This window comes from Ahaetulla prasina, chromosome 2, assembly GCF_028640845.1.
Source record: "Ahaetulla prasina isolate Xishuangbanna chromosome 2, ASM2864084v1, whole genome shotgun sequence".
Taxonomy (NCBI): domain Eukaryota; kingdom Metazoa; phylum Chordata; class Lepidosauria; order Squamata; family Colubridae; genus Ahaetulla; species Ahaetulla prasina.
Genome location: NC_080540.1, coordinates 119,462,577 through 119,480,352, shown reverse-complemented (window position 1 = coordinate 119,480,352; position 17,776 = coordinate 119,462,577). Strand labels below are relative to the sequence as shown.

At 37.2% G+C, this 17,776-nt stretch overlaps 1 protein-coding gene across 9 annotated transcripts in view; it reads left to right on the top strand.

The window, feature by feature from the left end:
- The window catches only part of WIZ (WIZ zinc finger), an 85,010-nt gene that overhangs the window by 46,457 nt on the left and 20,777 nt on the right, over window positions 1-17,776 (top strand). For 8 of the 9 annotated variants that reach the window (XM_058167147.1, XM_058167149.1, XM_058167148.1 and 5 more), the window contains 3 exons: window positions 11,394-11,451; window positions 12,829-15,353; window positions 15,565-15,930. In XM_058167147.1, the coding sequence (XP_058023130.1) occupies window positions 12,932-15,353; window positions 15,565-15,930 (2,788 nt within the window). In that variant the 5' untranslated portion in view covers window positions 11,394-11,451; window positions 12,829-12,931. The remainder of the gene's footprint in view (window positions 1-11,393; window positions 11,452-12,828; window positions 15,354-15,564; window positions 15,931-17,776) is intronic. The other variant, XM_058167146.1, reaches the window with a different exon arrangement.

Genomic DNA, 17,776 nt, shown 5'->3' with positions numbered 1-17,776 from the left:
TCTGATGTTCCTTGGCCTTTTCTAAAGCCAGCTTGAACATCTGGCATCTCTTTTTCCATATAGTGTTCTAATCTGTATTGGATGATCCTAAGCATTATTTGTGCTAGCATGTGAAATTAAGGATACTGTACAATACTTTGCACACTCTGTTAAACCTCCTTTTTTGGTATTAGTACGTAGATTGACCTCTTCCAATCTGTTGGCCACTATGCCATTCTTCAAATATGCTGGCATAGCTTAGTTAGAGCTTTTACTGATTCTTCTTTTGTTACTTGTCAAAGTTCTGTGGGTGTTCTTTCAGTATTCTATGTAGCCTTCAGACTTGGTAGTCAAAAGCATGTTGATCTAACTTCATCTTCTACTTCTAGAGATTCTTATAAGTAAGGAATATTTTCTAAAGAATCTTGGCTGTTGACATCTTACTGTACAGTATTTCAGTACACTCCTATCTTTGTTTAATCTCCTTTGAATCTGTTGCTATCTGTCCATTGGTATTTTTAGCATACCAATTTGAGGTTGGAACTACTTCTAAATTCAGAGATCTTTTGAAAGACATTACTTGTTTTTCCATATCTGTTTCCATTTTCAGTGTCTTTACTGATGTTGTTGAAATCCTGCTTCTTGTCTCTACTAACAAGTCTCTGTAATTCTTTGTTAAATTTCTTTCTGCGATTTTGGTCTTTCTTGGCTTTGGCTTCTTTTCTTGGCAATTTCCATGGTTGTTTTGACTCCTTTTTCAAAATTTTCTTCTGTTTCTTCATTTCTGGCAGTCTCTTTTCACATTAATCCTTAAAGAAGTCATTCTTTAAATTCTTTCCACTGTTCCTCTTGTTTTCTATCTATTAGGTTCAGAACCTCAAAACAATTCCTAATTTATCCTTGAAAATGATGGGTGTATTTCAAGATCATTTCATACAAATTAACTACCATAGTTTTCTTCTTCTTTAGTTTAACTTGGAATTTACATATGAGCAGTTTGGGATCTGTTCCACAGTCAGCACCTGGCCATGTCTTTAATGCTATAATTGACTTACTTCATTTAGCAACAACATAAATCAATTTGATTTCCATATATTCCACCTGGAAATGTTACTGTATTGAGGTATTGTTTTGTTGTTTGAATTAGCTATGAAGACTATATTGGAGTGGCAGAAATTTATAAGCTGGTCTCTTGCTTCATTTTAGCTTCCTAAATGATACAATCCAATTATGTTTTCCTCTTTCATATTGGCAACTTTGGCATTCCAGTCTCCAATCGCAAGAAGCACATTTTTACTCGCATCTTCTGTCAGTTTCATATTGAACATGATCATAAAATACAGCAACTTCCTCTTCGTCTACATTGGTAGCTGGAACATAAATTTGAATGATCACCATATTAAAGAGTTATACACAACAGCTCATCAATATTATTTGGTTATTGATTGCATTGTAGCGATGTACTGTTCTTACTATACTCGTAACTATAAAAGCAGTGCTGTTCCTTCTTTGTTTTTTTTTTGTTTTTTTATAAATAATTTTTATTTCCATTTTCCAACATCATATTTATGTACAAACTATTATCCATCATTAATCATTATTTTTTATTTATTACTGATTCAGGCCTGCCCGATTGCCACTTCCTTTCTTCACAACCTCCCTCTCTACCCTCTACTACTTTCCCATCCATCCTCATCTCCTTCACTTTACTACTTCCTCTCCTCCTTCTCCACTCCTCCCTTCTTCCACCCTATCTAACCTTCTTATTCCCCTCCTCCTTCTCTGCTCATTCCTACCTACTTTCTTCCCTCCTTCTACTCCTCTCTCCTTTTCTTCCTGAAATGGCAGTCGAGCATCCCCAATATCATTTAAAAAATTTTAATTTCATATCTTCAAAAATTACTGTACATTTATAATCAATTCATGTATCATTTCCCCCCCTTGCCCCCCCTCCTCCCCCTTCCCCCCCCCAGACTTCCCAGAGCAAATACCGGGTATTATGACCAACAATCACAAACTAACGTATACAAAATATGCATAACCTCCCACCTTTAAAAATTTAAAACTTTAGATCCCCTCACAATAAAAATAAAAAAGATAGGAAAGAATAATAAAAAAAAGAAAAGAAGAGAAGCAATACCAACTTCACATATTACTTCTTCTTACAGTCCATTTTTAAAATTAATCCATCTTCTCAAATTCAATTTTTTTTCCCACTTGTATATTCCTTCAAATTTCATAAGTCCATTTCTCAAATTACTGTCCAACTTCTCGAACTCAAATTTTTATCACTTATATATTTCTTTAATTGCCATAACATTTAATGTCCGTTCTTACAGTCCATTTTAAAATTAGTCCATCTTCTAAAGTTCAATATTTTTTCAGCCACTTGTATATTCCTTCAAATTTCATAAGTCCATTTCTCAAATTACTGTCCATCTTCTAAAGTTCAATATTTTTTCAGCCACTTGTATATTCCTTCAAATTTCATAAGTCCATTTCTTAATTTACAATCCAGCTTCTCAAATTCAATTTTTTTCCCACTTGTATATTCCTTCAAATTTCATAAGTCCATTTCTTAATTTACAATCCAGCTTCTCAAATTCAATTTTTTTCCCACTTGTATATTCCTTCAAATTTCATAAGTCCATTTCTCAAATTACTGTCCATCTTCTCAAATTCAATTTTTTTTCCCACTTGTATATTCCTTCAAATTTCATAAGTCCATTTCTCAAATTACTGTCCAACTTCTCGAACTCAAATTTTTATCACTTATATATTTCTTTAATTGCCATAACATTTAATGTCCGTTCTTACAGTCCATTTTAAAAATTAGTCCATCTTCTCAAATTCATTTTCATCACTTATATATTTCTTCAATTGCCATAACATTTAATGTCCGTTCTTACAGTCCATTTTAAAATTAATCCATCTTCTCAAATTCAATTTTTTTCCCACTTGTATATTCCTTCAAATTTCATAAGTCCATTTCTTAATTTACAATCCAGCTTCTCAAATTCAATTTCATCACTTATATATTTCTTAATTGCCATAACATTTAATGTCCGTTCTTACAGTCCATTTTAAAATTAGTCCATCTTCTCGAACTCATTTTCATCACTTATATATTTCTTCAATTGCCATAACATTTAATGTCCGTTCTTACAGTCCATTTTAAAATTAGTCCATCTTCTCGAACTCAAATTTTTATCACTTATATATTTCTTCAATTGCCATAACATTTAATGTCCGTTCTTACAGTCCATTTTAAAATTAGTCCATCTTCTCGAACTCATTTTCATCACTTATATATTTCTTCAATTGCCATAACATTTAATGTCCGTTCTTACAGTCCATTTTAAAATTAATCCATCTTCTCAAATTCAATTTCATCACTTATATATTTCTTCAATTGCCATAACATTTAATGTCCGTTCTTACAGTCCATTTTAAAATTAGTCCATCTTCTCGAACTCAAATTTTTATCACTTATATATTTCTTAATTGCCATAACATTTAATGTCCGTTCTTACAGTCCATCATAAATCAACTCCAGCCGTGGAAATTGACGCTTGTCCGCCATAAAGGCAGAAGCCTCGCCCAGCCAGGAGCTTATCAGGCTATGGAAGGAATAGAATAGAATAGAATAGAATAGAATAGAATTTTATTGGCCAAGTGTGATTGGACACACAAGGAATTTGTCTTGGTGCATATGCTCTCAGTGTACATAAAAGAAAAGAAGAGAAGCAATACCAACTTCACATATTACTTCTTCTTACAGTCCATCATAAATCAACTCCAGCCGTGGAAATTGACGCTTGTCCGCCATAAAGGCAGAAGCCTCGCCCAGCCAGGAGCTTATCAGGCTATGGAAGGAATAGAATAGAATAGAATAGAATAGAATAGAATAGAATAGAATAGAATTTTTATTGGCCAAGTGTGATTGGACACACAAGGAATTTGTCTTGGTGCATATGCTCTCAGTGTACATAAAAGAAAAGAAGAGAAGCAATACCAACTTCACATATTACTTCTTCTTACAGTCCATTTTAAAATTAGTCCATCTTCTAAAGTTCAATATTTTTTCAGCCACTTGTATATTCCTTCAAATTTCATAAGTCCATTTCTTAAATTACAATCCAGCTTCTCAAATTCAATTTTTTTCCCACTTGTATATTCCTTCAAATTTCATAAGTCCATTTCTTAATTTACAATCCAGCTTCTCAAATTCAATTTTTTTCAGCCACTTGTATATTCCTTCAAATTTCATAAGTCCATTTCTCAAATTACTGTCCAACTTCTCGAACTCAAATTTTTATCACTTATATATTTCTTAATTGCCATAACATTTAATGTCCGTTCTTACAGTCCATTTTAAAATTAGTCCATCTTCTAAAGTTCAATATTTTTTCAGCCACTTGTATATTCCTTCAAATTTCATAAGTCCATTTCTTAATTTACAATCCAGCTTCTCAAATTCAAATTTTCATCACTTATATATTTCTTCAATTGTCATAAGATTTAATATCCAATCTTCCAATACTACTCCATCAATCAAATATCATTTCGAATAAAATCTCTCAAATATAGTATTTCCAGCTTAACTTCATAACTTTTACTATCTATAAACGTATCATTTAAAACAAATAATCATTTAAACTACATCCACACTATAACAATAAGCAGTTAAAATCATTACATCCACATTATCTAAATTCATAAATTTCACTTTCCATCCTTCACAATTGAATAATATCATCCCATAGATTTATACCATATGAATAGCAAATAACAAAAATCCTATAATTTATATCCTAAACAAATCAATTCCAAAAATTAACCATAATCATCATATTCACATCTTAAACATTCCTCCCCTCTCCCATTCTATTTTCCATCATTTCCAAACCAATTAACTTAGCATCTAACAACAAAGGATTCCCACTCTTTAAAACATTAATATAAAAATGTCTTGCTTTCATAACTGAATTAAGAAAATACTTTCTGCCTCTAAAATTCACTGACAAACCCATTGAGACTTCCCATCTAAAATATATCTGATGTTTCTTAAACTCATCCACTAAAAAAGCAAATTCTCTTCTCTTTCTTAACATTTTAGGAGGAATTTCCTTCATCATTTTTATATCTTGTCCCAATATTTGGAATTTATTTTTATAAAAGGCTTGCAAAATTTCATACCTAACCTTTTTAGTTGTAAAATAAATAACCACATCCCTCGGTACTCTATTTTGTCTTGCCCACCAAGAATTAACACGATAAATTCTTTCAATATTAGTCTCAAAATCTTCCGGCTCCACACCCTTTATCTGAGCAAAGGCTTGCGTAAAAATCTCCTTTAAATTTTCCTTCCTATTTTGTTTCAACCCCCTCACCCTTATAGCATATTCCATTAATCTATATTGTAATATTACTCTTTCTTCATCTGCCCTATCTACCTTTGCCTGTATATCTTCCATCTTATTATCTAAGTTCCAATTGTTTTGATTTTTTTGAGTTTCTTCTATTTTCCTTTGCAACTCTAAATTAGCTTTATTAATTTCTGCAAGATCATCCTCCATCTGAATACAAGAGCTCAATATTTGCCCAATTGCATCCTTTACCATTTTCATTTCCCTCTTCTGCTCTTCCACCACTTCCTTAAAATCCAACATCTCTTTCTCTATTTCATCAAATTTTTGATCTATTTCTAAAAAATGACTCTCCAAAAACGCCTGTAAAGAATTTCTTAATTTCTTTTTAATTTCTTCTTTTAATTTTTGAATCTGAGCTGAAGAAATTTCAAAGTTTTTAATGACTTTTGGCACTATTTGCTTAAAAGCCATTTTTTTCAAAAAAAAAATATATAGCTTGATAATGGACCAAGAAGAAGAAGAAAAAAATTAAAAAAGAAAAACTCAAAAAACTTTTCTTCTAAATCACTATAATCCCAAAGAAGAAGAAAAAATATAAATCATAAGATTCTCATTTCTTCCATTTAATCATTCCTATATATCTTCTATTTCGACACTAGCTGTTAGTAAGCATTTCTTTAACTTTCGTTTTCAATACACACATTCCACAAACCGCCATTTGCTTTCTTCTCTCCTATCTTCGCAGCAAATATATCCTCAGGGGCTTGCAATCTTCTTACAAACAAGTGTTAAAACTCCAGTTTCTGCTCCGTCCACGTTACAGTCCATCATAAATCAACTCCAGCCGTGGAAATTGGACGCTTCGTTTGTCCGCCATAAAGGCAGAAGCCTCGCCCAGCCAGGAGCTTATCAGGCTATGGAAGGAATAGAATAGAATAGAATAGAATTTTTATTGGCCAAGTGTGATTGGACACACAAGGAATTTGTCTTGGTGCATATGCTCTCAGTGTACATAAAAGAAAAGATACGTTCATCAAGGTACAACATTTACAACACAATTGATGATCAATATATCAATGTAAATCATAAGGATTGCCAGCAACAAGTTATAGTCATACAGTCATAAGTGGAAAGATATTGGTGATGGGAACTATGAAATGATTAATAGTAGTGCAGATTCAGTAAATAGTCTGACAGTGTTGAGGGAATTATTTGTTTAGCAGAGTGATGGCCTTCGGGAAAAAACTGTTCTTGTGTCTAGTTGTTCTGGTGTGCAGTGCTCTATAGCGTCGTTTTGAGGGTAGGAGTTGAAACAGTTTATGTCCAGGATGCGAGGGATCTGCAAATATTTTCACGGCCCTCTTCTTGATTCGTGCAGTATACAGGTCCTCAATGGAAGGCAGGTTGGTAGCAATTATTTTTTCTGCAGTTCTAATTATCCTCTGAAGTCTGTGTTTTTCTTGTTGGGTTGCAGAACCGAACCAGACAGTTATAGAGGTGCAAATGACAGACTCAATAATTCCTCTGTAGAATTGGAACAGCAGCTCCTTGGGCAGTTTGAGCTTACTGAGTTGGCGCAGAAAGAACATTCTTTGTTGTCCTTTTTTAATGATGTTTTTGATGTTAGCTGTCCATTTGAGATCTTGCCTTAGAAGCTTATTAGGGTGTCTCAACTTCAAACCTGAATGCTCATCTTTCCTTCTTTGCCCGAAGGAGAGAATTCCAAGCTGTCGGACCCAGATTTACAATGTCCTGACAGCTCTACTGACTAGGGAGTTAGCTGCTAAATCATAGCTGCTCTCCACGAAGCGGAGCCATACCGGAAGTCCCCTTCTTTGTTTTTCATGTTCTGAATACTAAACAGTCTGATCTGATTAAAAATGTACAATTCCAATTCAATTTGTAGTCACTTCACTTAATCTTTCATTCTGTTGAACTTCTCCATGTTCTTGCTTCTTGCATTCCATGTTCCTTCTGTAATTCTGCCTTTGTAGCTTTGGATCTTTTTTTCCAGTAGGGCAATATCAGCAATTAGAACAGGGGTGAAATGTAAAATTTGTTACTACTGGTTCTGTGGGTGTGGCTTGGTGGTGTGTGTGTAATGTGACTGGGTGGGCGTGGCCAACTTTTTTTTTTACACTTTTAAAAGCATTTTTTCTACAACCTCTTCGTCCGAAGAGGTTGTAGAAAAAATGCTTTTAAAAGGCTCCTCTGCCGCTCTCAGCTGAGTTGCCTGATTGTCAGAGGCTTTTCTTTTCTTTTAAAAGCATTGTTTTTGCCTTTAAAAGAAAAAAAAGCCTCTGATGATCAGGCAATTCAGCTGGGATCATCAGAGGAACCTTTTAAAAGATTTTTTTCTACAACCTCTTCGGCTGAAGAGGTTTTAAAATCCTCTGACGATCCCAGCTGAGTCGCGTGATCATCAGAGGCTTTTTTTTACTTTTTTTTTTTTTTATTCAAAAAGTTTTTATTAGTCAAAAAAGGTTTATACAAATACATATCAGGTATGGTAAATTTTCATTTTTCTTATCTAAAATAAGAATTTTACTCAAATTTTTTAACACATACAACAGCCATATGGCAAGCAGGTGACACGAAGTAGCTAAGTTACAAATTTTAAATACGTAATAAAGAAGGGTCAAGAATAAACAGAATATCGTACAAAAGAGAATAAGGAAAACCAACACAATCCCAAATATCTTTATCACTTCCTAGTTTTGGATCTCAGAACTCTGGGTTCAGCCTGATCCAACTCCAGGGCCGCAACAGCGGCAGCCGCTTCCGCCCCATGATCTATAACCTCCCCTTCTTCAATTCCTGGGTCATCTGATTCCAGGAGGGCTTTGTGTTCCTCCACATAGGCCGTAGCCTCCGCAATTGTACTAATTTTTTTCGTAATGCCCTCCCGGAAAATCATCAATCCCTCTGGCATCAGCCATCTGAAGCCCACTCCCTTCTGGTACAATTTGCTTGACAAAAAATAATATTTCTTTCTCTTTTCACGTACCTGTCTGGGAATCTGCCTCAGAATGGCTATCTCCCTGCCCCTGTAAATCAGTGCCCCACTCCTATGTTTTCTAAGAATTTCATCTCTCGTCTCTCTTCTCACAAATTTGACATGAACCTCTCTGGGAACTGCATGCGTGCGTGCATATTGCGAATTAACTCTATAAACTCGATCCACATCCCAATTCATGAAATCAACACCTCTCCCAAGAAATTCTCCCAACAATTTAGTCACAACATCTCTCAAGTCTTCTTGGTCCACTTCTTCCAAATTTTGAAACCTAAGGAAATAAGACATTTTATCCATCTGTAGTCCAAGCACAGCATTGCCTGTCGTCTCCTCTCTTTTCTGCACTGCCCGCATCTCACCCTCCAAACCTTCCACTTTCTGCTTGTTTTCTGCTGAGACTTGTTGAGTATCCTTTAAATCCTTTTGGATAGTCACAATTTCTACTCTTATTTCATCCAATTTCTTGTCCATATTAGATAACTTTTCCAAAATTCTCTCCATCTCTCCAGCAGTTGGTCTCTGACCTTTTGCCATTAAGGAAAAAAAAATACAAAATCCTCAGGCAGGCACAGTATCCTTGTAATTTCCTCCGGATCCACCAGGGGGCACTCACAGGAGCAACGAGTCCAGAGTACAGTTAGTCAACCAGGAAGCCGAAGGGAAGTGATGTCATCAAAATTCTCATAGTGAAGGCGGAAGCTGGACGCCACCACTGTTCCCCAGAAGGAGGGGGGGCCTCAAACCTTCCCTCCTAAATTTCTCCATCACCTCTTCTCCAGAGCTCCACAAACCGGTAATCTTCTTATTTTAAGTTCTCCTCTCTCCAGAATAACTCGTGCTCCTTCCAACCGCAGGGGAGAAAAACCCCCGCACTCGGAGCAGTCCACTCACGCCACCGATATTCCTTCCTTCTCCTCCTCAATTCTTCTCCGTTCCCTGTTCACCACCAGGCTGCTGCAGTTATAAATCCAATGCCCCGGTGTCACCGGGCACAGCGGCCCAGGCGACGACCAAAATAATGGCCGCGGCCTGTGGCCTCCAAACCCCGCCAAGCCTAGGACGCGCCAGCATCGGTCCCCACAGTCCTGTATGTCGGCTGGGAGACCCCTGGCGAGCCGTCCGTACGGCAGGTGTCCTTTTCGGAACACCTGGCCCCTGAGGGCCTCGGCGGCGGCCGGATTCGGGCGCTGGAGGCAGGAGAAGCCTTCCAGACGTCCGTTGCCGCTGGACACCGGAAGTCGTCCGCTTTTTTTTACTTTTAAAAGCATTTTTTTTGGCCAAAGAAAAATGCTTTTAAAAGTAAAAAAAAAAACACCTCTGATGATTGTGCGGCTCAGCTGGGCATGGGGTGGGGGCAGGGCTTTTGCTACTGGTTCTCCGAACCACCCGCCACCATTGCTACCGGATCGGGAGCATTTCACCCCTGAATTAGACATCCAACAGGCTTTAATTCTAGCCCTGTCAAAACACCATTAGTATTCTGAAAGATTCTGAGCTCTTCAATAACATATGGAGTGCCATCTGACCTGAAGGGCCATTCACCCAATCACTTATATTTTCTATTCCATGTGGTTTTCTTGGTAAAATGCGGGAGTGGTTTGCCATTGCTTTATCTTGTGCAATATGAATTGCTGCCTTACCAATGTCACTAACACAATCATTTGCTTCCTATATCCTGCACAAGTAGACCTCGCTTAGTGACTGTCTCACACAGTTTGCAGTTACATCTGTGATGAAAAAGTAACTTTGTAGTTTCCATTGGCATCCTTCACAGATCTGTAAAGAATAGGAAAACTAAAATAAGATTGTAAGTATAGTCATGGTTTCACTTAACAACTGCCTCACTTAACAACTGAATGTCCAGTTCCAATTTTGAGTGCTCATTGAGGACTACCTGTAATATTATCTGGTTCCAATATCTTTGCTGCCGAATATAGATGTCTTCTCGCTTTAGCTGTGTAGGTGGAATGACTTTCATTCCTGCTGGGAATGTATACTTTTTGGCATACAGTTCTGATGTTATTTGCTTATCCCTCCCAGGAACACCCCCAACCACAATGAGGAAGCACCACAGGATTTTATGAAGGGACATAATAATAGTATTTTTAAAATGTAAAATGCTGCAGTTATAGGTTGCTTCCCTCCTTGATTAGTTTCCATCCATTGCTTCTTGTCCTACCTTCTGGTGCTTTGGAAAATAGGTTCACCCCTCTCTTTTTGGTGGCACCCCTCAAATACTGGAACACTGCTATCGTGTCACCCCTCATCCTTCTTTTCATTAAATTACCCAATTCCTGCAACCGTTCTTCATATGTTTTAGCCTCCAGTTCCCTAATTATCTTTGTGGCTTTTCTCTGCAATGTTTGTAGAGTCTCAACATCTTTTTTATATTGTGGTGACCAAAACTGGATACAATATTCCAAGTGCTATCTTATCAAGGCATTGTAAAGTGGTACTAACACTTCACGTGATCTTGATTTTATTTCTCTGTTAATGCAGCCTACGACTGTGTTGGCTTTTTTGGCAGCTGCAGCACACACATTATTTTAAGTACATTGTTCTTTATGTTTAAAATAGAAACAACTTCCCTTCAATCCAATTCAGAGGAAGAAAGATTTTAATATTATCAAATGCACAATACCTCTTTTCTTGAGTGCGGTTTAGAAAATGCAAAATATATGGTCTCACCTCTAATGGTGAAATTATTCAAGCAAAACCAAGCATGACTAAATAATTTAACTTGCATAAGAAAAATGCATGGACATGCTTAATTTCAAATCTGTTGTTATTTATTTTAAACTGCTTTACTGCAAAAATGATTATATCAAATTGTTTGTGTTCAAGATTAAATAGCGTGGGATAGAAATCCCATGCTAATCCAAAATCACCCCCATGAAGGCACACAAGCTGGGTGAGTTTATCTGCTGGGAAGGCTGTATTGCTTTGAAATTACATGATTGCAAATTATACAAAACCCTCAATATTCTGTGCTGCCAGTTTGTAATGTTACTTTTTCTCTCTTGCAGATGAGGTCAGCCTTTCTCACGGTATCATATCTATTACAACTCAGAAGAAAGAAGCCTGGTAAGTGTTCACATTTATGAGAAAGAGTTAGCATTTTAACATTCTGTGGACCAGTTTAGTTTTTCCTTGCATTGGAACATTAAGCTTAATTTAATGTCATGCAAAACAAGGTGTATAACCTCACTCATATAATCCTTTCGGGGAAATTCCATAGTCTCTCTTTGAATTGAGGCATAATCAAGCCAGATATACGTACATTTTAGATCAATGGATAACATGCAACATGTCTACTACCTGAGGATTGATCCTTATATTTATTTGAGAATTGTGAAAAAGTATAAAATTATGGAAGACTGTCAGAAAAAAATGGTTAGAGTTGGTGAAATATCATCTTTTATTTAAGCCTTTAAGTAATATGTTGATTCACATGTTAATAGCCCTTGCTGCTATATTAATAATGTAGTAGTAGTATGGCTGTCACACCAGGCAAGAGTTTCAGTTTCCCCATTATTAACTTTGGCAAATAGCAACTATTCTGGCTGAGACTGCTAATTATTACTGCTAATAGCAATAGCACTTAAACATATATACTGCTTCACTGTGCTTTACAGCCCTCTCTAAGTGATTTATAGAGTCAGCATATTCCTCCCAACAGTCTGGGTCCTCAGTTTACTGACCTTGGAATGTTGGAAAGCTGAGTCAACCTTGAGCCTGGTGAGATTCGAACTGCCAAATTGCAGGCAGCCAGCAGTCAACAGAAGTAGCCTGTAGTACTGCATTCTAACCACTGTGCCACCACAGCTCAGATCCAAAGGCCACGATTTCTGCATCCCTTTTCTATATGCTCAGCAAATAATTTATACACATACTCTCTCATGTGGACATATGTGCTATATATATTGTATATTAACATGATGAAAGTTTGCTGAAGTATAATTTTGTGCAAGTTTGTCTTTTATTCTAAAAAGCAAATAATGCATTTGCAGTTGTGTTGAAAGAATCTGCCATCCAAAAGTGAACAAGGAATCTTAAAACAAATGGATGCAATGGTGAAAATTTACAGAAGAAAAAGCTTTCCAATATTGAATGAGGAAGCAGCTGCCAAAAGGCCAGAGAATATGAGAACCAATTTTCATGCATGTTAAATACGCAAAAAAGTCCCCTATTAACTTTTTTGTGTTTTTTGAAAATTGTCCTGTGAGTTGCCTTGGTTCAATAATTACTGCCTTATCATGTACTATTTCACCCAATGGAAGGTCGTGAACAGACACAAGAGTTTTCGTAGTATAAAGATATTTCCTTGGGGATTGTTATGATTTCTTTTTAAACTGGCATTGGATTTATAGCAATTATGCCTTAATAGTCATATAGACTAATAATAAAAAAATTGCCTGAATTTATAGTTTTTAACTGACATGCCTTGACTGTTTTTTTCAGCAACAAGACAGAAGACTGTTTAAAATTCAGGAAAGGCTGTTGTAAAGCAGATTCTAACAGATCCGTGGATCAAAGAAGCACGAATGTCTTGTGGAATTGCTCTATGCTGGAGACAATGGGTAGTGTCTCCAGGGAAGAAAGCACTTTAGAAAAACTTTCTGGTTTGAAGGATTCAGTGAACTCTAAGGAAGCTGAATGGAGAAATCCTTGTAACCCAAAAGAATTCACTTCTGCAATGGAATCCAAACTCATAACAATGCTGCAGGTGAATACTAAGGATTTAAGAAGGGAGACCGAGCACTTACACTCTCAGGCTTCACCACCACTTGTTGGAGTACAGACTGTTAGTGAAGATGAAAGATACCATAGCAGTGAACCAAAGCATGTAGATACCTTCAACAAAGAACACTTGAACAAAAGTCAAGTGTTGGAGAAAGAAGACTTTCACAGATTTGGTTGGATTTCTGGGCACAGAGAAGGGCATGGGCTACTCCCCAAAAACACGAGTAAATCACCAGATGTAGCAACAAACCTGTCTGTTAAGAGACAGTCTGCGCGAGAAGCTTCTTTGTTGGCTTTGCCAGTATTTAGAAAAATGCTAAATCCACACTTAAATAAAGCAAACAGTGTAGAGTGTGTGTTCTCTCCCTGGAAGGGACAGGCAGTGGATTCTGATATAGATGAAATAAGTTCTGCTAATCCAACTGACTGGGCATTAGAGAAATCAGGACTTCAGACAGCTATGGATCTTGTTGTCCATAAACATGGTTGGACTGTTACTGACAAAGACACTATGGAACATGTTCCCCTGAAGCCCGTGGAATCTCCTTCCTGTAGCACTTTTGATGAAACAAGACCTTATATGTGCAATGTCCTTTTGGAGGAGCAAGAAAAAGACGATGTTGGCCAAGAAGGGAATCCAACTGTTTACACATGCATTGAGTGTAGCATCTATTTTAAGATGAAAGAACATTTGATGGATCATATGCTTCAGCATAACAGAGGATTGGATCAGGACAAAGAAGACACCAGAGGTCTGGATCAATTGACCTGTAATGAGTGTGGATGGGTTTTTGGCGACATTGAGTCTCTAGACCAGCACAGGAGGCTTCATCAGCAATCAAGAGAAAAGATCATTGAAGAAATTCAGAAGCTTAATGAATTATCAGATGAAGGGAGGGATGCCAAGCTACAATGCCCAAAATGTGTGTTTGGAACCAATTCTTCTAAAGTGTTTGTTCGGCATGCAAAAATGCATGTTAGAGAGAGGAAAAATCAAGGTTTGAAGAATGTGTTGGGCAGTTCTGCTTGCAATGAACCGCAGAATAGCTCTATGCACAATGTGTATAAACATTTCAGGCCAAATGAACATATATCTCAAGTTGCACATGATGCACACAGTAGAAGTAAAAAGCTTAGCATTTGCACGCTTTGCAGCTTCCCTGCACCAGATGAAAAGATTTTAAAAGAACACATGAAATATGCTCATTGCCACCTGCCATGGAACATAGAGGCTTTGGAAGCAGACATGAACCAACCTGGGACTAGTAGGGATGACTATAGCCCTAACAAGTCAGGACAATTTTTGGAAAGTGATTATTCAAGCAAAACAGACAGACTCTTTCCACAGTACCACTGTGAAACTATGCCTCACTACAACTCTTACCTTGAGTGCACAGCAGGTCACCCGAAACTTCATAAAACTAATGGCACTAGTATAAAGGACATCCCAATGCCAGGATTTCGGGCTAGGAAACGAGCTCCCTATAATTCCACACAGAATGTCTTGGCAATGTCCACTCTTACCTCATCAAAAGCTTATTCTCCATATGCCTTGAACCAAATGAGAAATAAAAGCACAACTCTGCCACTTGAAACTGAGAGAGAGAATATCCAAAGCCATTCAGGTGGGTTGGAGAAACAACCGTGCAAATGGTTATCTGTAAACAATATTAGGACGACTGACGAAGAATTCCCTTTGACAACAGAAATAGAATTAGCACAGAAGAGATACTTTAAGTCTTGTGTTATTCCTCAATCTGCCTTGGAACTCAAAAGGACTTTTGCAGGCACTTTGAAGGCAATGGATTATACAACCCTATCAGCAGGACAGCAACAGCAGTTACATCAGATGGTTCCTATTGTTCTTGTTGAGGAAATTAATATTTATCCCAAAAAAAGGAAGAAGCCGAAGATGAAGAATCTGAGAAAAAAGTTGTCACCTGCGAGACACTTTGCAATGGAGGAATCTCTTCCCTTAGGTGTATTTCTTTTAGATTCCTCTCTAGAAGGATCTCTTGAACTGGATGATCTTCTGGGTACAGATTCCACAATGTTGAAAAATGAGGAGAGAAAATGCCCATACTGTCCTGACAGATTCCACAATGGGATTGGTCTAGCCAATCATGTGCGGGGCCACCTGAACAGGGTGGGTGTGAGTTACAATGTCCGTCACTTCATCTCTGCAGAAGAAGTGAAAGCTATTGAGCAAAAATTTTCCTTCCAAAAGAAGAAGAAAAAAGGTAGTATGTATTCAATTTGTATTTTTTTCATTGTTTCTATTTTTTTAAAAAAATTCCTTGAAGATGGGTATGTATGCTCTCCAATTTTCTTTCCTGAAAAGATTTTTATTAATAGCTGGATATTGTTAAATTATAATCTAATAGAGGTTTTCTGAAGTATAAATGGCCTCTCGGTTTTATTATATGACACTGATTATTATTTTATTTTTCATAGTTGCAAACTTTGATCCAAGTACATTCAGTTTAATGAGATGTGAATTCTGTGGAGCTGGCTTTGACACACGTGCAGGGTTATCCAGCCACGCCAGGGCCCACCTGCGGGATTTTGGCATCACTAACTGGGAGCTTACCATTTCACCAATTAATATATTGAAGGAGCTACTAGCCAATTCATCTGAACATCCCGTGTTGCAGTATGTGATGGAAACAGACCCCTCATCTCCAAATCAAGAAAGAGAGATGCTTGGGTTTGGGCCCTGCAAAACCACACTCCCCGTATCTGATTACAGCATTTCACAATCAACTTTTTCCCCTTTCCCTTCTTCCTGGGGAGATGAGTCCATGCAGGCTTTCAGACATGGTAAGCACCTTTTAAACTGTATGTGTATCCAGGAAACAGTGCCAATATAATTTAAATATTCTGCCTTCTCTAGTTTCCTTGATAACAGCATGATATAAATGGTGGTGTTTGCTGAAAACATATGGATAAGATGAACTGCAGTGGTTTTTACAGGTCCATTGAAGAGGGCCATAGAAAGTTGATTTATAACTGGGGGCATCTGTTTTCACTAGTATGACATGATTTTGTATGTGTCCTTAGGAGGGGAAAAGGGCAGATGACAAAATTGCAATACAACATTGCACACAGAAGTACTGCAACAATATGTAGCTTACCTTGTGACATTACAACATACTAGTTTGTTATACATGCTTCTAGCTAATTTCAGCTTTACTACTTTTCATTTTCTCTACAGCATTTGATTATAGGTGGTTCAATCCTAACATAAGCCTTTACCTTACTTTAAAGTTAGAGTTTTGAAGGAAAAAATAACAGCAATATATTTTTTAAAGTATGAGGAGCAAAGGGGAAAAATGTTAAAAGAGGAAGATAGAAGAAAAGGAGAAAATAGAGAAATGGAACAGAAAGAATTGGACTTTAGGGGAAACTGTTTAAAAGTATGTGGGTGCTTCCAGGTTAAGTGCTTGCAACATATAGGACCTAAAGTCTATCTTTTTTCCTTTCATAACAGTTATGTGGGGTTTTGTTTGCTTGTGGTTTTTTTTTGATAAGCATGAAGAAATGAATAAGAATGAAGAAATGGAAAGAAAACACAAATATGATTTTTCCTGATTTTAATTTCCCTTATTCCATGGAAATGTTTTCAATAAAATACTTCAGAAGTATGAGACAATGGACAAAAATCTAAGAACTTAACATAGATCTAAACTATAATATGCTGGTTTGAAACATAATTCATTAGAATTTACCAGGACATATTGCACTACCAGAGAGAGAAAATATTTTTTTTAAAAAGCAAAATAAATTAATGTAATAAATGATTGAAGCAAATAGTAGAGCCCTAGTCATCTCATGGTTGGACTACTGTATGTGCTATACATGGGGCTACCCTTGAAGAGAATTCAGAGATTCCAGCGGGTGCAGAGTGTGGTAGTCCAGGCAGTTCTTGGGGCCCAAAGAATGACCCATGTAACCACTGCCCCACTTGCTGCATTCACTGCCAGTCTGCTTCCAATACAATTCAAGGTGTTGGCAATCATCTTTAAAGCCCTTCGTGGCATGGGTCCAGGCTACGTGAGGGAAGTCTCATCCCATTGGGATTGGCTCATCTCACCCATGCCAGCAGAGGAAGCATGCTGCCAGCTCCATCAGCCCATTATTCCAGCTGGTGGGATCCAGGAGAAGGGTCTTCTCCAGAGTTGCACCTGCCCTCTGGAACAACTTGTCCTATGATGTGAGGTCAGCCCCAAACTTCCTAACCTTTCATAAGGGCCTAAAGATCTGATTGTGCCAGTTGGCTTGGAGCCTCAATGGGAGATCATTACAGTGGAGGTGGTTGATCAATTAACAACAGATCTCACTTTACCCTCATCATGCCCCACCCTACCCATTTGTAATTGGATCATAACATTTGTGGGCATTTGTGTGTGTGTGTGTAAATTACATTGTATATAATATGCATTGTATTTCCTCTGAGGCCTCTGTTCAGGGACTTGCTTTCTTCTCTTGACTTCTGATCTAGAGGCTGAGTGATCCGTTCTTCTTCCTCACTCAGCCTCAGAACGCTGGGAATGAAGTTAACCTTGACAGTAGAATTTATATATTTATACCAAGAATACTAACAAAATAAATATCACTTAAATTTCATATGCTAAGATTTCTGTTTACTGCTGATTTGGGATGCTAT